The following is a 21,853-nucleotide window of genomic DNA, read 5'->3' on the forward strand; positions in this document are numbered from 1 at the left end:
CAGAATATGGCGGCATAAGAAATCTTTTCCTGTCTTTTTCCATCCTTTCCACTGTCACGCACGCAAATCACTATTAGCACCACGTAGACTCTTACTTACCTTTCTTTTGCGCAAACTTTCTTGATATCTAATTACTCGTATTTATTCTTGTCTATTATTAAGCTCTTGGTGTATCTGTGTTTGAGTATCAAGAAATCACACGCGTACAGAGATCCACACGCGTACAGAGATAAAAGGATCTCTTCGTATAGTAGTGGCTGTCTCTCCGTGACGGCTGGGGCATCACTTATTTAGCGAACTGGCAGGACTGCTCCTCGGCGCCAGCTGTCTGACTGTCAGTGTTTCGTGGCGTGTGGTGAGGCGCAGAGCAGAGACCCAGTATTGTCATGTATTGCCGCTGACTCACCTACCGCCTCTCTTTCTTCCTGTAACGGATACCAAGAGGAATGGTGGAATCAGAATCTATTCATACACTTCATACAACGATCTCGTGAGTATTTTACGGTGAACGCCTGAGCTATTTCTAATACTTCACCTTTTGTCGATGCTTTCATCCCTGTAGTCTATAAGCTATCTTCCTTTTAGGTTTAAATTTATTCTTTCCTTATTTTTTTTCTTTTCCTTTCTCGGATAATCTAATCCTGTTATCCATCTTCTTTTTGTTTTTCTTTTCTTTTTTTTTCTTTTTGGATCATTTAATCTTTTCTCTCTTGTTTTTTTCCATTTTTGTTGGGTAATTTTGTCATAATTCTTTTATCATCGTTTTTCTTTATACTTTTCTTTAATTTATTGGCTCTATTTCATCATTCTTCATCATATATATCTATATCTATTTTTTTACTTTATAATTTTTTCTTTGAATCGTCCTCTTTCTTTTCACTTTTGCTTTCATTTTCTATTATTTCACCTTCTTCCTAATCACCTTTCACTTTCTCCTTTATTTCTCATTCCCCTGACTTTGAATCATCCTCTTTCTTTCAACTTTTGTGTTAATTTTCTGTCATTTCACCTTCCTCCCAATCATCTTTTACTATCTCTTCCATTTGATTTCCTCCTCATTGCACTCCTCGCATTCGTAACTGTATTTTATCCTTAAGCCACACTTAGTGCACGAGCTCGTCAAACAATTACAAACTTCAAACACTACAGAATACGGGTCAGTGGAGCGTTGTGTTCACTAGAAACACGTCACAGGAATCGCTAACTACTTTGTGCGGTGCGTGAAATTTTACCTGAGTAGAAATTTTGACTTGCAATGAAATCCTTTCGGTTAAGATACGTTTAACTGAACTCAATTTTGCCATTTGTCATAACGCCCCAGTGAAAAGATAAAGCAATGATCATTATATATATTCTTTTCTTTTTGGATTTTAGTGAAATATATGGCATTCTGATTTAGCAAATGTGCAGAAAATGTTCCATATTACACAGTCGAAGTAAGATGACATTCAGTTAGATGTATAAAATAAAGGCCCAATATAAGAAAATTATGAATAAAACGATGCGTGTAAAAAGGAAAAAAAAAATATTATTGGATGACTTTCAAATCAGCCAGCGTTTGAAAGTCCTTGTTCCTTAATCACGCATTGTTCCTTAATCACAAACCAGTGAGATATTTATTTCTATTCAAAACCTCTAAACATTTTAAAGGTTAGAAATTGTACGCTATATATATATATATATATATATATATATATATATATATATATATATATATATATATATATATATATATATATATATATATATATATATATATATATATATATATATATATATATATATATATATATATATATTCTCGTAGGTGTTAAGATTTTGCACAATGTTTTTAGTGTTAATTGGTGCATATCGCAATGAAAGGGTTAGTTAATATCTATCCATCTGTCTCTCTTTCTCTCTAGGCCCGACCTAACAATACGGGGCTTATTTTTACTCTAAGGATTTATAACTACAAAGCTACACGGTCGTTAAGTATAAATAATCATGCCTATTAAGTTATGCTTCCTGTGGTAACCTGACGAGAAGCTGACAAAGAAGTAAAGAAGGGCTGACGAAGAGTTCATAAAAGGCTGACGGAGGAACGAAAAAGAGCTGAAACAGTATTGACGGAGTGACTGAAAGTAAGAACAAAGAGCGAGGTACCTTACATGACCCGTTCTGCATAATGAATGATGTATTACAAGGAGGAAAAAAGCGCCACATGTTACATATACAGGCACTGGCAACTGTCACTGGGGCGCGAGGAATGACGTATGTCATGAAACATCAAGCATAATGGAAGGGTGAGAGAGTTACGCTACGGAATGACAGGTAAGGGAGGAAAAATGAAAACTAAAATAGGGAATGATAGAAAACGTAGAGACTCAATTTATTTTTCTATTAGCGTGACAGGAAATGAATTTTGCAGTAGGCCATAAATAGTAAAGGTCAACAGGAATTTAAGATAAGAAATATAAGTCTTGGGAAGCAGAAAAGGGAAGGAGGAAGGGAGGGAGAGAGAGAGAGAGAGAGAGAGAGAGAGAGAGAGAGAGAGAGAGAGAGAGAGAGAGAGAGAGAGAGAGGGTGTGGAATGGAGGGAAGGGGAGGGAAAGGAAGGGAAGGAGGGATTAGGGGAATGATGTTGGTTGGCTCTGTGTGTGTGTGTGTGTGTGTGTGTGTGTGTGTGTGTGTGTGTTATTGTTTCTTTAATGTGTCAACGTGTGTATTAGGTATTTACATTCTGTTTGACTTGTGTCGTAATTTTTTAATGTTATATTTTACGTTAGTTCTCCCTAACTTTATTTTCTTTTACTGTGTATTTACTTTTCTTATTAACACCACAGCTATACATAGAAATTTTCACATGGGTGTATAGTTTCCATGAAGTAATATGCTCACATCCACATGCAACTACATAGTTTTCTGCACATCCACTTTCTCAGTTTTGAACCAATTTAACTCTGGGGATTACAGGTGTACGTATATGCTGCCACGTGTAGACCTAATGACTTCTTGCAGCTTCCCTTATGTTTCTTGTTTTTATTTATTTATTTTTTTTTTTACTTCATTTGACTTCTGGTAGTGGAAAGTTGAATTTTTTTCTTCTTTCTTTGTCTTTTTCTTTTTTGGACACGTAAAAAAAAAAAAAGACTGGAGGTCTGTAACACATATACTGTACTCCTTGCACTGATTTATTGCCTCTACACGTATGTCTTAATCATCTGCCTTGACAATTCATCTTTGTTCCGATGTTATGTGGCTGTTACGTTTTCATTTTCTCATTCACTCCCAATTCTTTGGAGTGCCATGTTTTGCAAGCTCATGTCTCGAGAGAATAGCACTCACCTAGTGGGTTCCTGCTACTAATGTTAAGTTTTTATGAGAATAATAGGAATGATGGAATGTTTATTGCGTCTTGGTGAAGTATTTACGGAAGTGATTATCCTCACTGTGCAACTGAGTGTCTTTTGATGAGGTATTATTGGTATGGAGTAATGTAGTAAGATGTATATTTTTAAGGTTATGGCTGTAGTAAAGTGGTCTTCTGTTTCTCTCTTATTTATAATTATTAAGTGAGGCATTGAGATGTGCATTCACAAAGTCTGACTGTCCTGAAGAAGGAAGCTGTATCAATGATATTTAGGCAATACAGTAAGATTATTATTTTCGAAGCCTGATTGTCCTATGATCATTTTAATTCCTTGAGGGTCAGTATCGCATTTTCATTTTGGCTGTCATTAGAGGAATACATTAAATTTAGGAAGAATGTATGTAAGCAATTGCAGCTAAAACAGAGAATTAACTTATTTTTTTACTCATTTTGTTCGTGGAGATCCTTCTTGCGCGAGCTGCATAAAATCGTTCAGTGACAACTAAAATCATACGTAAGAATGTACTTCAAGTCTTGTTTATGAGTTCTGGGTAATGCAGTAAGATTAAAATTCTCGAAGCCTGCCTAGCTTGAAGTAGTCTTAAGTAAAGGTAGTCTTGTTTATGACGTCCAGATAATGCAACGGCATGATAACTCTCAAGGGATGACTCTGCTGAGGTAGTCTTAATGAGTGTAGCAGGTGAAGAAACAACCCACGCTGCAAACTTTGCGTGACTGCTATTTGCACGGTCGCAGGAGAAAATTGGCTGGTACGTACAGTTTTATCAGGCATATTACCGTGGCACATGTGATATGGATCTCGAGAATTCTCGTTTTCTAAGTAAAGGGCCTCGCAACCCTTACCTAACATTTGTCCAGTTAGTGAGTAGCTAACGTGTCTCTCATGCACACCAAATGATTGAGGAAAGGCCTACAGGAAGAGGGAGAATCAGAAACAGGCAAAGAGTTAGAGTTTACCAGTGAAAGGGATGAAAGAGTGTAGATATTGGTTAATTCTTGCATTAGTAAAGGACTAGAAACTGGTGACTATGGTGTATAAAGATTAACAGACGAGGGAAACGTATTCTCGTTGTTTCAGATGTATAACATAAAAGTGTATAACAAGAGTATATAAAGAACTCAAAGGGCATGACAGATGAAAAAAAAAATAACAAAAGGAAAATATTTTCGTTATTTCAGATCGTATAGTGGCAGCGACAACGATGGTGATGATTACGGTACTGATTATAGAGGTAATAATGATGATGATGATGATGATGATGATGATAACGCCAGTGGAGGGGAATGAAAAACTATGCCTGCCTGGTCTGATTCCTTTCCTTCAAGCATACATCAGTCACTACTTCTACAAGGAGGTGCACGTTATCTTCAATGGGACAGGTGAGGAAGGGAAGGGAAAGGAAGGGAAGAAAAGGCAGGAAAAAAGAAGGGATGTCTGTTGGCAGAATGTCTTATGACGATTCGAAATATTCATGATATAATGAGATGTAATAGTGTAGTGATGGTAACAGATGGAGGAAGAAGAGAAGGAGAAAGAGGAGGAGGAGGAAAAGGAGGTGGAGAAGAAGGAGGAGGAGGAGTATGATAAATCTTTCCTCGTAATTCCTTTCAGCAAGTTTTCCATTCTGTATTGCCTATCCCTGCTACTACTTTCTACTTCCTCTATATTGCATTTTTTTTTCTGTCAATAAATATTCAATTTCAATCTTGTTTCATGTCCATTATAGTTCTTTCCATCATGTATTCTCTCCTGTCCATTCTTTTTATCCTATTAACTGTTATATGCCATTCTTTCCATCCTATACTGTTCTCTATCCTATCCTGTAGGGTGCTAGTAATATTATATAATCCATTTGAAATACTCGTTATAGTCCAACATTTTCTTGGAATGTGTTCTAATGTAATCTCATAAATTCGTAACCTCTTTCTTTCTTTACATCATTCTCTTTCTCATGCATATCCTCCACAATAACTCCTCCCTCTTTACATATTTTACTGTTTCTTTGTTTAGTACCTATTCTTATATAATCTCGCAATATTTTCTTCTTACCTAACTTTCCTCACTATCCTCCTTATGTTCCCTATAGCTCTTCCCTTGATGCATATCTTAATTTCAGAGGGCGCACAAATAGTGGCAGCAGGTAGGATGCTATTGACAAGCTATTCATCAGTGACTGTGGCATTTATCAACTTGGCGCAGAACCCTGATGCTCTCTTACAAGTCATTCCCGTCACTAGTTCCCCAGGACAAGCCTCATCTTTTCCTGCAAGTGCCTCTAACCAAGACCACGTTCATAATCATAGGAAACCTCTTTTCGTCGCTATGCTCCCGACAGCCATTGCTCTTTATGATGCTCAGAAGGTGAGTTATAAGTGTGTGTGTGTGTGTGTGTGTGTGTGTGTGTGTGTGTGTGTGTGGACAAAGGAGTAGGAAAACAAAACAAAGCAACACAAATTTGTCACCACAACGCCAATGTAATGCAAACTGAAGGGTTGAAAATAGAAAAAAATAAATTAAAATACCAAGTAAAATAGTGAGCGCTGAAACCAAACTATATATATTCTCTCTCTCTCTCTCTCTCTCTCTCTCTCTCTCTCTCTCTCTCTCTCTCTCTCTCTCTCTCTCTCTCTCTCTCTCTCTCTTTCAATCTAGATCATTAATCTCTCGCCTCGTTATCTTCCCTTTATCCTCTTCTTTATTCTATATTTCCTGTATATTCTTGTACTTTTCCTTACTTCATTTTCATTCACATAGTTTACTTTACCTTTTTCAGTGTCATCTCGTGTTCATTAAAAGTAAAGAGAGAAAAACAAGCGCATTAGTAACAAAAATAGATATATAAACAGGCAGGCACAAACACACAACCTTCCGTCTAATACCTACATCGTTAAGACAGCTTTAATATTGTACCAGTTAACCTTTCCGCAGATAAACGTGTGGGAGGCGTCCAGGCGAGGGTCGTGGCTTTTGATAGGGGAGGACCTGGAGATTTTAACACCCACACACTACCAGCCACTTGATAACCAGGTGAGTCCTTAAAGTTACGTCTACATATCCCCTTGTGTCCTTATGTTCTTCCTAAGTTACCCTTTACCTCCGACGCTTAGATTGAAAGTTTTGTTTCCTGGTATTTTCATTTATTTATTTTTTCTATTTTCCGACTTCCTACTTGCACTTTCCTAATGTTCTTATTTTGATACAAAGTTATTCTTTGTTATCTGCAACACTTAGACATAAAGATGGGGTTTAGTTTGTGTCTTGTAAGGTTTTCCATTACTCCTAGATCTCTCTAAACGTTTTCTTTTCTAATATCAGTCTTACTTCCACTTTATGTATGTCCTTTCTAAATTATCCTTTATTATCTGCAGCGTTTAGACTGAAAGATCTGGTTTAGTTCGCGTCTTATGCGGTTTTTTATTACTCCTAGATTCCTCTAAGCATGCTTTATCAGCAGGAGAAGTAACACTTTCTAGCAATCCTAGCAGGCACCGTAATTACCTCTTTATCCGAGTATCTTTAGATAAATAAGTTTATATTTATCACCTGTTTATTTGATCTTTTATAAATAAATAAAAAAAACATGTACCTTTCCTCTCCCATTGTTTGTAATTTCTACTTTATTTCAGTGTATCCATTTCTTTTATACATATACAACTGTTATTCTCTCTCTCTCTCTCTCTCTCTCTCTCTCTCTCTCTCTCTCTCTCTCTCTCTCTCTCTTATAATATCTATTGCACATAGCACACTTCTCTCAACACCACAGCCATCCTACCACTAATGTCCCTTCTACAGGTGATGGTGGGAGTGTGGGGGCGCGGTGATGGCGTGGCTTTATGGGAGACATACCAAGCGGCTCCCAATTTACCGCAGCGAGTGTCAAAGGTGGGACACTGGCAACTTACTGACGCACAATACAATTACTGTCTCGAGAACGGATCGAAGGCACTGGAACACAGGGGAGAGAGAGAAGGCCTAAATAACGCCACAGCCTTCTTCCCAACGGAAAATTACATCACCAGGAGGAAGAACTTGAGCGGTTTGCATCTGCGTTGTGTGACGGAGAGTGTATGTACTATGTGTGTGTAGTTTTATAACTGATCATTATCATCACCACTAGTAGCACAGCAGTGGTGTTTATGATTCCATAGCAAGGATAGGCGGTTCACCAAACCTCTCCCTTACTGCCTACGAATTCTAACGGTTCTTCCCCTGTTCTTTCTCTTTTATCACTATTCCTTTTCTTGTCATCATCGTCATCAGTCCTCCTAGGCGAAAATTTCTCCTAACCTTTTTTACTCCTTTCTATTATTCATATTACGCTGGTTTCTCTTCCCAACACTACTACTTCTTCTCTTTACTGGGAAAAAAAAAATATATATATATACCTCCTCGAAAAAAAAAAAAAAATATATACACCTCCCCGGCGGGGAATCGAACCCCGGTCTCCCGCGTGACAGGCGGGGATACTAACCACTATACTACCGAGGAACACGTGTGCAAACAATGACTAATTAAAAAGAATAATCTAATAGGTGGTGGCATGTTAGAAGCCAAGCTAATACAAATAATGATGACGTGTAGTACAAATAGGTATCTGACGAAACTATTGTAAGAAGAGGAGGAAGGTATTGTCAATGAAAAGGATCGAAGAGTTTCACACAAAATCACATGCCACAGAAAACGCGGGGGTATGCTGGGGAAACACTTACAAAATGAAGACTATCAAGTATTTTGAGTACCATGAATATTATTGTCTTAGTATTCCTTTTCTATTGCCAGTGGAATCCCTTCACACTCAACAAGCTAACAGAGATACAGGGACAAGTTGAGATTGGTGGCTACATGGGCGAGATGTTTGACCTCCTAAGAGAAAAACTTGGTTTCACGTGAGTATTTGAACAGCTCTCTCTCTCTCTCTCTCTCTCTCTCTGGAACACGCTTTTTGCATATTTATTAGTGATTTACGCGGCCTCTCTCTCTCTCTCTCTCTCTCTCTCTCTCTCTCTCTCTCTCTCTCTCTCTCTCTCTGGAACGTTGTTTTTTTGTATACTAAAATAGTGCTTCGCGCGATCTCTCTCTCTCTCCCCCCCCGTCTCTCTCTCTCTCTCTCTCTCTCTCTCTCTCTCTGGAACGTTATTTTTTTGTATTCAACTAGTGTTTCACGCGATCTCTCTCTCTCTCTCTCTCTCTCTCTCTCTCTCTCTCTCTCTCTCTCTCTCTCTCTCTCAGTTTTATATCCTCTTATAAAACGCTGCGTACAGTCTTACTAGTCCCCCCGCCCCTGTAGCCGGAGTCAGAGGCAGGCAGTACTGGGCGCTCGCTCGAGCAAGCCAACCCCTCCCCCTCAAAAAAAAAAAAAAAGAAAAAAAAAACGGGACTTATCTGTCTCTTTTTTCCTCCAGCAACATTTTTTCTTTTCCCTGCTTGTTCGAGCGAGCACCCAGAACGGGGAGGAATAAATGAGTGCGAGTGTACCAGACCTTTTTTTCGTCACATAGCTAACACAACACTGTTAATAACGCCGTCACGTCGCCACCACCGCACGCGTCACAGCCTCGTCACTGGGTACACTTCACACACGCACTTGTAACACACAGCTGGTAGAAAGGTGTGATCCGTGGCATTTCAATTACACGAACAATTAGGTAAGGTGGGCATATCAGGTCTGCCAAGGTGATAAGCGGAGAGGAAGGATATAATTTCAAGGAAGATCTGTCAAGGTTGAGCTAGACATTCCCTGTCGTATGTGGTGTGAATACGGGTTATGCTACAGTGGTTTGAGTGTGTAATGAGGGTGTGATGTAGTTACTGTGTATTAAGTGAGGAACGAAACTGTAAATGCCAGGAGGAGGCAGTAGACACCTGCCGAAACGATAATTACTCCCAGTGAGGTCTAAAGCACTGTTCAGGGGGTGCTGTGAACTTATCATTAAATCCAGCTGTGACCTCACTGAACGTTTCCCTTTGTGTCTCACAACACAAGGGGGCAGTCACAGCCTGCCCTCTAAAGACAACTCTCTTCCTCCACACAAAACTACAAGCACCTAATAACACACACACCCTTCACTCAAAAATTTTAAAATCATCATGGCGACTCCTACACCAGCCTCGGAGTCCCCATCTGGGGAGGGGGACCATAAATGTCCCCAGGTCGGACTGCCTTTCTGTCGACGACCCTAAGTGTCTTGGCACCCCCCTCAACTTTTTCTTCATTAACTTCTGCAACATTCGCGGTCTAAGATCTAATTTTCAATCTGTAGAACACCACCTCTCCTCTTCTAAACCTCATCTTCTTTTCCTCACTGAAACTCAGGTGTCTGAGGCAACTGACAGTAGCCCCTTTTCTGTTCCCTCCTACTTTCCCTATCCTCATTTTCGATCCAAAGCTGGATGCTGCGTTTATGTGCGCAATGACTTAACCTGCTCTCGTGCCCACGCTCTTGAATCTTCCGAGTTTTCCACCATTTGGCTACGACTACAGAGTCACTCTCAAACTAAATTTATCTGTGCTGTATACCTCTCACCTAACTCCTCTGACTATAAGAAATTCTTTGACTACTTAACTTCCAAAGTGGAGCACATTCTGACCCTCTTCCCTTTTGCAGAGAGCTCCATCCTTGGAGACTTCAATGTTCACCACCAGCTTTGGCTTTCCTCTCCCTTCACTGACCATCCTGGTGAACTAGCCTACAACTTTGCTATCCTCCATGACCTAGAGCAATTGGTGCAACACCCTACTCGTATTCCTGACCGTCTTGGAGATACGCCCAACATTCTTGACCTTTTCCTGACCTCTAATCCTTCTGCTTATGTTGTCACCCTTTCTTCTCCGTTGGGCTCCTCCGATCACAATCTCATATCTTTATCTTGTCCTATCACTCTAATCCCTCCTCAGGATCCATCTAAGCGAAGGTGCCTCTGGCGTTTTGCCTCTGCTAGTTGGGGGGACCTGAGGAGGTATTTTGCTGATTTTCCTTGGAATGACTACTGCTTCCGTGTCAGAGACCCGTCTTTGTGTGCTGAGCGCATAACAGAGGTGGCATAGGTAGGCGCACACTTGTTCGCATCGTACGGACGGCACGCATCGTACTCATCGGATTGTTTTTGGGGTCAGCGCACATTGGTCCGCATCGTACGGACGGCACGCATCGGACGGATCGGATTTTCTGCGCACATTGTCGGCATTGGACCATTCACCACCCGCAGTTGTGAAGCTGAGCTCTCTCTGGAAGGACATACTCCATCCGCATCGTTCGTACGCATCGGATTGAATGCTCTTTCGGGGATCCTCGTCGGCATTGCCGATGTCCGATGCGTACGACGCGGTCAAATGCGCGCAGACCCATTTGAAATAATGTAAAGAATACTAAAATCCGATGCGTACGATGCGTGCCGTCCGTACGATGCGAACAAGTGTGCGCCTACCTCATGGAGGCATACATTCCTCACTCTTTTTCTCGTCCTAAACCTTCTAAACCTTGGTTTAACAAAGCTTGTTCTCGTGCTATACATGATAGAGAGGTGGCCCACAAAAGGTACTTAAGCCTTCCACCATCAGAATCTCATGCACTTTATATTTCGCCCGGAACCATGCCAAGTCTGTTCTCCAACTAGCCAAAAACTCCTTCATTAACAGAAAATGTCAAAACCTTTCAAGATCTAACTCCCCTCGTGATTTCTGGCATCTAGCCAAAAATATCTCCAATAACTTTGCTTCTTCTTTCCCTCCTCTATTTCAACCAGATGGTACCACTGCTATCACATCTATTTCTAAAGCTGAACTCTTCGCTCAAACCTTTGCTAAAAATTCTACCTTGGACGATTCTGGGCTTGTTCCTCCCTCTCCTCCACCCTCTGACTACTTCATGCCACCTATTAAAATTCTTTGCAATGATGTTTTCCACGCCCTTGCTGGCCTAAACCCTCGTAAGGCTTATGGACCTGATGGGGTCCCTCCTATTGTTCTCCGAAACTGTGCCTCCGTGCTTGCACCTTGCCTAGTCAAACTCTTTCAGCTCTGTCTGTCAACATCTACTTTCCTTCTTGCTGGAAGTTTGCCTACATTCAACCTGTTCCTAAAAAGGGTGACCGTTCTGATCCCTCAAACTACCGTCCTATTGCTTTAATTTCCTGCCTATCTAAAGTTTTTGGATCTATCCTCAACAGGAAGACCCTTAAACATCTATTACTTCACAACCTTCTATCTGATCGCCAGTATGGGTTCCGTCAAGACCGCTCTACTGGTGATCTTCTGGCATTCCTTACTGAGTCTTGGTCATCCTCTTTTAGAGATTTTGGTGAAACTTTTGCTGTTGCTTTGGACATATCAAAAGCTTTTGATAGAGTCTGGCACAAAGCTTTGATTTCCAAACTACCCTCCTACGGTTTCTATCCTTCTCTCTGTAAGTTCATCTCAAGTTTCCTTTCTGACTGTTCTATTGCTGCTGTGGCAGACGGTCACTGTTCTCCTAAATCTATTAACAATGGTGTCCCTCAGGGTTCTGTCCTGTCACCCACTCTCTTATTATTATTCATTAATGATATTCTAAACCAAACTTCTTGTCCTATCCACTCCTACGCTGATGATACCACTCTGCACTTTTCCACGTCTTTTCATAGACGTCCAATCCTTCAGGAGGTAAACATTTCACGCAGGGAAGCCACAGAACCCTTGACTTCTGATCTTTCTAAAATTTCTGATTGGGGCAGAGCAAACTTGGTATTGTTCAATGCCTCAAAAACTCAATTCCTCCATCTATCATCTCGACACAACCTTCCAGACAACTATCCCCTCTTCTTCATTGACACTCAACTGTCCCCCTCTTCTACACTGAACATCCTCAGTCTGTCCTTTACTTATAATCTGAACTGGAAACTTCACATCTCATCTCTAGCTAAAACAGCTTCTATGAAGTTAGGTGTTCTGAGACGTCAGGGTGGAATCAACAGCTTTTCGTCTCATCAACTCCTCTTCTCTAACTGACTGTCTTCAGCCTCTCTCTCACCGCCGCACTGTTGCATCTCTAGCTATCTTCTACCGCTATCTTCATGCTAGCTTCTCTTCTGATCTTGCTGACTGCATGCCTCCCCTCCTCCCGCGGCCTCGCTGCACAAGACTTTCTTCTTTCTCTCAACCTTATTCTGTCCACCTCTCTAATGCAAGAGTTTACCAGTATTCTCAATCATTCATTCCTTTCTCTGGTAAACTCTGGAACTCCCTGCCTGCTTTTGTATTTCCACCTTCCTATGACTTGAATTCCTTCAAGAGGGAGGTTTCAAGACACTTATACATCAATTTTTGACCACTGCTTTGACCCTTTTATGGGACTGGCATTTCAGTGGGCATTTTTTTTTATTGATTTTTTGTTGCCCTTTGCCAGTGTCCCTCCTACATTAAGAAAAAAAAAAAAAAAAAAATTATGAACAACGAATGTATAATTTAGTTATATCATTGTAGGATTAGAGTAGTTACTAAAAAGACAATGATAGATATGTTGAAAACAAACAAACAAACAAACAAACAAAACAAAACATAAAGGAAAAACACACAAGAAAATAAGGGAAGTCCCAGTACCTGCAGTTCTTGAATAAAGCACACCTATCTTTATCTACTTACACGTTATATTTATAGAAGTTATTACAAAGTACATATGTAAGTTTATTGAAAGTACACTTTAGTTATATTAAAACATTATTAGAATCGTCACGAACACATTGAAGGGTAATGCATGCGTTAAGCGATTACGATAACGTGACAACTTCTTTTCTTTTTATAGTTTTCATGCACGAGGGAGGGAGAACAAAAACAGTCAAGAAAAAGAATCCACTTATTGTCTCTCTCATAAAAGAAGAAAGAACACTAAAGAACGACAAAAATATTTACGTGTAATACTCGTAAAAAAAAAAAAAAAAATGGAGGATAGGACGATCTGCTGGGTTTTCACACACACACACACACACACACACACATACATACAAAAAAGAATATATATAATAAATAAATAAATATAAAAAAATAAATAAATAAAATAAAATAAAATAAAATAAAATAAAAGTAAATAAATAAATAAATAAATAAATAAATAAATAAATAAAAATAATAAATAAAAAATAAATAGAAATAATAAAATAAAATAAAAAAAATGTAATTCTCATTGTTGCGGCTTCAAAACTCAGTAAGCTTTTTAAATACCTTAAAGATTACCTCTCTCTTACCATTACCTCTCTCTCTCTCTCTCTCTCTCTCTCTCTCTCTCTCTCTCTCTCTGATACTCCCAAACAGGTATGAGTGCAAACAGTCCCCGGACGACCAGTATGGCTCACTAATAAACGGAAAGTGGACTGGGCTGGTAGGGGAGGTGGTGGAGAAACGGGCGGATGTTATTGTGGCAGCGTTGGACAAGACCTACCAGAGATCTCTGGCCCTCGACTTCTGCTACCCTTACGGGGATTTGGAGTAGGTGTTAGTATTAACGTTTGTGTGTGTGGTGTGTGTGTGTGTGTGTGTGTATGTGTGTGTGTGTGTGTGTGTGTGTGTGTGTGTGTGTGTGTGTGTGTGTGTGTGTGTGTGTGTGTGTGTGTGTGTGTGTTAGTTACTATTATTCTCACACTTTTCTATATCTTGACTATTTTCAACAGACTATAAGGGAAGTTATTGGGGTTTTCAAGTCTGTTTTCATAAGTCTAGTGATCGTCTATTCTTTTCAGTGTTCAGCACATTATTTATTAACACTTCCACTATCGTAGAGAAACCTGTTGTCGCAATGAAAAAAACCAAAGGGGCCTAAGAGATTAAATACGTATCGTCGGGTTTATAACTAGAATACTGTTTATGGTTCCTGTAGAGCTAAAATGAATTACTTAATGTTCGCAAGGAAGGAAAGAATGTGTTACCAGCAGCGAAATAATTAATAGGGATTCTACGCCTCCAAGCGAAAAAAAAAAAAAAAACCACTCTTGAGAACTCGACTGATCATATTCGTGACCTTTAAAAATACGAGTAGTCATAATGAGAGAATAATACAATGGGGAGTTTTCAGAACTAGTGGTTGTCACCAGGTAGCAGCACAGACAAACTCTTCTCTCACATACAAGCAATATCAGATAACTATAACTACAGTGTTATTCTATTTACATGAAGATGCAATGGGCTTATATAAAATATTTTTTCTACGTAATCCCTTCTAAGTAATAACACAAGTAAAATCAAACTCTTTTCATGAACAAATGTATTAAGTTGATTTTCTAGTGAATCGGCATTTAGATTTATTTGGTCATCTTAAAATTTCCAAATGAATACACTCTTGATTGGAAATGTCTTAATCTAGACGACAGTAAACATAAAGGCAACATGTCTGTGACAGTCAAAAAGTCCAAATTACATAGATCTCCTTCCTAGTTTATGGAAACGGTAATTTTAATAAAAAAAATTGGCAACTCGAGTGTCCTGGCGATAGTAATGCTGTATCTCTAACCAAAACAAACACCTGACTCGGCCGCGCTGGTTGAACTTAAGAAACACGTTGTTGGACAAGAAGTTGAATGTTGGTGCGGTGCCCATCTCCACTACACCCTAAGCAATGGATTACGGTAGCTGGACACTACAGCAACAGCAGGATCGCCTGAGAGATGTTTGTTTTGGTTCTCGATTACTTTGCCTTGTCGCTCGCTTCGTGAGAGGGATGCTAAAATCCCCACAAAAAAAAAAAAAAAAAACTAGAGCCATATATCAATCACCATGTTACTGAGTAGGTTATGTCATACTATATAGTACAGTGTGATTTTTTATATTTTTTTCATTGTCCAAATCAATAGTTTTTAAACTTGTAATATGCTTTATTTAAGATAATGCTACCAGTTTACTCGATAATCACACAAAAAAAAAAAAAATAAATAAATAATTTGACCACAATATTATCCATACCGGATATTGAAAAGTCGATACATCATTTCAATAGTTTCATGATGATCAATGTTCTATGCATCTTTACGCACCTGGGATTTACTGCAACAATATTTTAGCTCTCTTTCCTACAGTTAGATGAGCAGCAACGACATCTAGCGGTTTAGTTCCGAAAACTCCCCATTAAGAGACATAAGAAGCTATTTTCTGTTCAATTTCATAAAAAAAAAAAAAAAAAAGTGGACTCATTTAACTATCTCCAGTTGAAGGAAGAGAGTAACTGTCAAGGGAAGGTGAATCAAGGGGGGGGGGGAGAGAGAGAGAGAGAGAGAGAGAGAGAGAGAGAGAGAGAGAGAGAGAGAGAGAGAGAGAGAGAGAGAGAGAGAGAGAGAGAGAGAGAGAGAGAGAGAGAGAGAGAGAGAGAAAACACACAGGGAGGGGAAAAAAAAGTGAAAACCACGGGGAGGAAAAAAACAAACAGACAAGGGAAGGAAAAAAAGAAGGAAAAAAACAGAGGGGAAAAAGTAAGGCGAAGACAAGACCAAAATGGAAGGATGAGAGTATAGTGTATAAAGGAAAGAAAGGCAGACTGATGAAGAGGAGTATAGGGGAGAGAGAGATAAAGATGAATAACGATAAGATAATGAGAAGCAGAAATAAAATACAGGAGTATAAATAAGATAAAGAGGAGCAGAAAAGGATAAAGAGGAGTAAAAGTAAGATAAAGAGGAGTAGAAATAGGAAAAAGGTGACTGAATACGAAAATAAAATGGCAGAGATAGAATTTTAAGGGATAGACATAAGATAATAAAAGAATTGAGGGGAGAAAGACGATCAGAATCAGGGTTCATTATTTCCTAACCAACACTGTTTCGTCTCTTCTACAAAATCTGCTTAACATCAACGAGTACTCTAAAACATCTTTGTTCTCTCCCCCTTGTTATCTGCCTCACCCACGGACACCTTCATGTACTAGTTGAAGCCTTCTGCTCTGCTTCACAACTGATAAATATTTACATCTTAATGAACGAACTTTATAAACAACAGAGGGGAAAAGGGTTGTCTGGTACTTGTTTAAAACTCGTTGCGTTTGTGTTAAAAGACGAGAGAGAGAGAGAGAGAGAGAGAGAGAGAGAGAGAGAGAGAGAGAGAGAGAGAGAGAGAGAGAGAGAGAGAGAGAGAGAGAGAGAGAGAGAGAGAGAGAGAGAGAGAGAGAGAGAGAGAGAGAGAGAGAGAGAGAGAGAGAGAGAGCTCTAAATCCGAGATGGATTTAATAATAAGTAGGGTGCCACAGGGATCAGTTTTAGAATCATTATTCTTTCTAATACATATTAATGACCTGGAGAGTGGGATTAGTAGCAATGTCAGTAAGTTTGCGGGTGACAGGAATATAGTAGATCAATTAGGTGAGACTTAAATGCCATCGCCTTGCAGGCTGACTTGGATAAAATGAACGAATGGACAGACAGATGGCAAATACAGTTTAATATTAACAAATGCAAAGTACTTAGCGCAGGTAGTAGAAACCCACACAATAGGTACACAATAAAGAACGAAGCACTGATAAGTTCACAGAACGAAAAAAATTAGGAGTAATATTTTGCTTTGATCTCTGGCTAAGAAAACGATGCATAAAGGCCAGATATAAAGCAAATCGGGTATTAGGATTAATATTTAGGAGTGGTAAAAGTAGAGGTCCCGAAGTAATATTTGATGTTGGTCACACACTATCTAGATTATTCTGTGCTGTTCTGGTCCCCATATCACAGGAAAGATATAGGTCTATTAGAATCATTACAAAGGAGAATGACTACCGTGATACAGGGGATGAGGGTTATTCCTTACGAAACGAGACTGATGTTTTTAAAATTACATTCCTTAGAGAGACGCAGGTGAAGAGGGAACCTGATAGAGGTCTTTAAGTAGTATAGCGGATATAACAAGGGTGCCTTAAGCAAAATTCTCAGAATCAGTGATCAGGACAGAGCAAAAAGTAATGGGTTCAAACTTGAAAAAAGTTATGTTTAAGAAAGAGATAGGAAGGAATAGGTTCTCAAACAGTGGAGTAGATGAATGGAATGCATTCAGTAATCAGATTGTTAGTGCTGAATCATTAGGGAGCTTTGAAAGATTAGACATATTTATGGATGTTGAGGATAAGTATGTATACAGGGTGTAACGCGAGTTTCTGCAAATACTGAAAGAGTTGAAAAAATGTGTAATTTTAAGTAGAAAATGTTCTATACACAAATACATTTTAAGGCTTTGTTTACCTGTCAGAGGAGTTGAAAATGTACGGCACTTGTGGGTGTGCTATGCGTGTAGCTATGAGGTGACGGACAGACGGTTGCATTGTCGCAGCCTCGGAGGTGCCACTTGGTCAAATTACGAATGGTTTAATCTTATTTTTTGCAAACTATGGAATATTACAGCATCTTATAACAAGACAAATGGTATTAAAAAGCATGCATGGACGTTAAAAAAAAAAAAAAAAACACTTCACACCCACCAAGATTTCATGACTCCATAAATCTTTCTATAAACAAGATGAACGATAACAAAAGTAAACAAATCCACTTACTCTCTCTTTCCCTCTCACCTCTCCCTCCCTCACCAGGTACCACATGATCATCCGCACACCTGAGCCTCATATGTGGGATAAATTTACCCGACAACTAGAAGGTGGGAGCTGGCTGGCCTACCTGGCGTTTCTGTTGGCGATACCCTTCATCTACTATCTGCTGGCGGCCCGCTCCCCTGTGCTGGAACCCGTCACCTTACAGGAGGCATGGTTCACTATGCAATCTCTCACTCTTAATCAAGGTAACAGGCAACACGGGGAATTTTAGTTTGTATTAATGTTTATCAGTTTTGTTTCTATAATTCCCCTTGCTGTTGTCTGCTTTCTATTGCTTGGTTCTTATTTATTCCCTATCTGGCAGTCTCAGTAAATCTATCAGTAATGTTTAATGTATCAGTCTTGCTCTTATCATTCGTCTTCCTATCGCTGGCTCTTCATCAAGGTGACACATGTAAAATATGGATTATAGTTTGTTGTAATGTTTAATGTATCAGTCATATTCTTGTCACTCGTCTTCCTCTCGCTGACTCTTAGTTAAGGTGACACAGGCAACATAGGCATTATTGTTTACAGTAATGTTAGGGTATCAGTGTTTTTCCTTTCACTCGACCTTTTGTTGTCAGCTTCATATATCTTTGGTGTTACTTTTTTTTCTTATCTTGCAGTGCCATAAAATCTATTAGTCAGTCAATCAATCAACTTCACCCTATCTTCTTTGTCTCCAAGATCAATCATCCTTTTCCTAAACGGCCATCCAAATACGAACATACTGTTTGTTTTCACTCTCTCCCCAAGTCTTTCCCTGACCCGCCCTTGCACCGCCTTTAGGAAACATGGAGGTCTCGGGTCCCGCCAGAAGACTGCTACAAATATCAGTGGTGGCGACGTCCTGGCTCATGATAGCCTTCTATACTAGTGTGCTCGTGTCCTCACTAGCCGTGCCCATCCTGTCACCGCCCTTCACCGACACTGAGGGCCTACTGAAGGCGGGGACACACACCTTGGGACTGGAGAAAGGCAACGCGGAGGAGGAGAGACTGAAGGTGAGTTAACCGCTTTAAGTCCGTATTTAGAAATACTCTGCTCTTTCACCATGACTATTTTCCAGTGATACAGAGATAATTAACTGGGTTCTCAAGAGTGTTTCTCCTGTTATTAATAATAATAATAATAAAAAAAAATGTTGCTTTGTCAATAGAACCAGAAAAAAAAAACTCCCTTAAAACTCGTGCCACTTCAATTAGAGCATTTTGAAAGTAGCGTAGGTGCGACCAGAAGTTTTTCAGATTACAATCCGTACTGATATAGACTTCTTTTTTTTATTCAGACCACCACAGTAAACTCTGTTTACGTGGACAAAAAAAAAAAAGTTAATTTCTCTCTCTCTCTCTCTCTCTCTCTCTCTCTCTCTCTCTCTCTCTCTTCTCTCTCTCTCTCTCTCTCTCTCTCTCTCTCTCTCTCTCTCTCTCTCTCTCTCTCTCTCTCTCTCTCTCTCTCTCTCTCTCTCTCTTAAGCCACATAATTATATGAGAGGCATTAGTACAAAAATGAATGCCCAAAAAGTTGCTTTAGTTAATAAAAGGTAAAATTATTCAGCAGTGAAAAGATTAAAAGAGAACGATTCTATCTTTTTGAGGTCAAGGTCTCAAAGTTGCGAGTTCGATCATGGCTCATGCTAATTTTTCGGTGAAAGAGAAAGAGCTTTTCGTAGTGCAAATATCCTCTTCTCACCTTTCCTGGTTTCCAATTTATCGTACATGTCCTCCCTTGCTCTAGCTTTTGCTTGTGCTACTGACCTCTTCGCTTCTTTATATGTTTCTCTGTAGGCTCTTTCTGTTTCTTCATTTCCCATTCTGTCATACATTTTCTTTGCCTCCTTCTTTGCCTTAACTTTCTCTCTCACCTCATTATTCCACCACCAAGATTCCTTATCCTTCGGGGGTCCTTGCCTGATGTTTTCCCACATACTTCTTCCCCTATCTCAATTATGTGCCTGCTGTTTGTTGTCCACCATGTGTCTGGATCTTCAGCTTCTACCATCCTGTCCAGCACTTTGATTTTAAACTCCGCTTTCAACTCCTGATCCTTCAACCTCCACCATTTAATTCTTGATGTTCGTTGTTGTCTGCCCATTCTTTCCTCTTTCATCTCGAAGTCTATCACGATCAACCTGTGTTGAGGTGCGACACTCTCGCCATTGATAACCTTAAAATTCTTTATTTCCTTCAAGTTATTTTTCCTACACATTATGAAATCGATCTGACTTTTCCTTCCTCCACATATGTCCACATCTGATTTTCCTGCTTCTTATAAAAAGTATTCAAGGTTGCCATGTCGAAAGCCACTGCAAAATCCACCACATTTTCACCATCATTTCTCTCTCCCACACCCCATCCCCCATGTATTCTCTCAATAACATTTCTATTTCTTCCCACATGGCCATTCAGATCACCCACAAGGATGATTCTCTCTTCCTCACCCATCCCAGTGATTTGTGCATCCATCTGTTCCCAAAAATCCTCTTTCTCCTCAATACTACAGCCGACTTGTGGTGCGTAGGCACTGATCATGTTAATCGTGACTTTTCCATACATTAGCTTAATGCTTATTACTCTGTCACTACACCTGCTTACATTCACAATGTGTTTCTTCCACTCAGCATCCAATACCACTCCCACACCTCCTCTTCCTTCCTTGTTTGCTCCACTGTAAAAGAGCTTGTACCCATCTGTGGCCTTGTACCAACTCCCGGAGACCATCTTCAGGTCCAGTGCCGCCATGGCCTTACAGAAGGACTCGTCCCTCCTGCTGCTCTTCAATCATGAGTACGTGAGACAGAAATTAGCTGGAGTTTTTATAAGAGTTTGCCGTCTGTATAGAGAAAACTATATTTTCTCCTCTTCATCACATCCGCTACTTCTCTACTCCTTCCCGTCATGCTCCCCACATTTAAGGAACGAACTCTTTGGACTATCTTCTTTAGCCGTGCCCGCCCAGGACACGGTAGCCTTCTCCCACTTATCGCAGCAGCAAGGCGAGGCTCCTGCGCGTCGCATACAGGGGACGCCCTAGCTGTATTCTCATACTCTTGACTTCGCTCCATGGTTTTGGCACAGGTTTTTACAGCTGGATGTCCTTCCTATTGCTAACCCTCCCCATTTATCCAGGCTTGGGACCGGCACTGAGTTGAGCTGGCTTGCTCTCCCAGTGGCTGGGTTCAGGCAGCAACACTAACCACCATCTATTAATTCTACTGTAAGAGAAGTACCTCTCTCACCTTCCCCACACATCTCCGTCAGCCAGTTACTTTCAGGGGGCTTCGGCAAAATTTATCTCATACTCTGCATTTAGGCACGTATTTCTTACGTTTCAGGCCTCTATCTCGACTACTTTGAACAGGCTCTTGCGGACGATATTGGGACTTTCTAGAGTGTTTTCATGATTCTAGTGATTGTTTAACGAGGATTCTGCATCATCAATGAAAAAAAAAAAAACACCCATAAGACCCCAACTAAACATCTCCGTGACCTTTGAAAATTTTGATGAGAGACACAAGCTTAACAAGTCTGCCTCACCTCCCTTACCATATAGTAAATACCTCCACTTCCTTACCATCCCGCAGACCTCCAAGCACCCCAATCTGCAGCGCGTGTGGTCTCGTCTCACGGCCCCTTACCCTGACAACCTCGTGGGCACCATAGACGAGGGAATTAAAAAGGTGGTGAAGGAGAAATTTGTCTTTCTGATCGAGAAGCACTATTATGTGTACAACCTTAAGGAGAACTGCCAGCTGTACCAACTCCCGGAGACCATCTTCAGGTCCAGTGCCGCCATGGCCTTACAGAAGGACTCGCCCCTCCTGCTGCTCTTCAATCATGAGTACGTGAGACAGAAAATAGCTGGAGTTTTTATAAGAGTTTGCCGTCTGTATAGAGAAAACTATATTTTAATGTGTGTATATATGTATATATATATATATATATATATATATATATA

The 21,853-nt window shown here is 40.0% G+C and overlaps 1 protein-coding gene and 1 non-coding gene across 2 annotated transcripts in view; one reads left to right on the forward strand and one right to left on the reverse strand.

Annotated features, from left to right (window-relative positions):
- The first annotated feature begins 281 nt into the window (after nt 1–281).
- LOC135113836 (probable glutamate receptor) overlaps nt 282–21,853 on the forward strand; it is a 23,798-nt gene continuing 2,226 nt past the window's right edge. The window contains exons 1-12 of the mRNA XM_064029455.1: nt 282–490; nt 4,553–4,753; nt 5,491–5,735; nt 6,303–6,401; nt 7,167–7,439; nt 8,154–8,260; nt 9,180–9,186; nt 9,980–10,051; nt 13,673–13,830; nt 17,894–18,099; nt 18,686–18,900; nt 21,480–21,736. Coding sequence (XP_063885525.1) covers nt 4,576–4,753; nt 5,491–5,735; nt 6,303–6,401; nt 7,167–7,439; nt 8,154–8,260; nt 9,180–9,186; nt 9,980–10,051; nt 13,673–13,830; nt 17,894–18,099; nt 18,686–18,900; nt 21,480–21,736 — 1,817 coding nt within the window. The 5' untranslated portion in view covers nt 282–490; nt 4,553–4,575. The remainder of the gene's footprint in view (nt 491–4,552; nt 4,754–5,490; nt 5,736–6,302; nt 6,402–7,166; nt 7,440–8,153; nt 8,261–9,179; nt 9,187–9,979; nt 10,052–13,672; nt 13,831–17,893; nt 18,100–18,685; nt 18,901–21,479; nt 21,737–21,853) is intronic.
- Trnad-guc (transfer RNA aspartic acid (anticodon GUC)) lies at nt 7,791–7,862 on the reverse strand. Its single transcript has one exon. It is a non-coding gene; the product is annotated as a tRNA-Asp (tRNA).

This window comes from Scylla paramamosain, chromosome 26, assembly GCF_035594125.1.
Source record: "Scylla paramamosain isolate STU-SP2022 chromosome 26, ASM3559412v1, whole genome shotgun sequence".
Taxonomy (NCBI): Eukaryota; Metazoa; Arthropoda; class Malacostraca; order Decapoda; family Portunidae; genus Scylla; species Scylla paramamosain.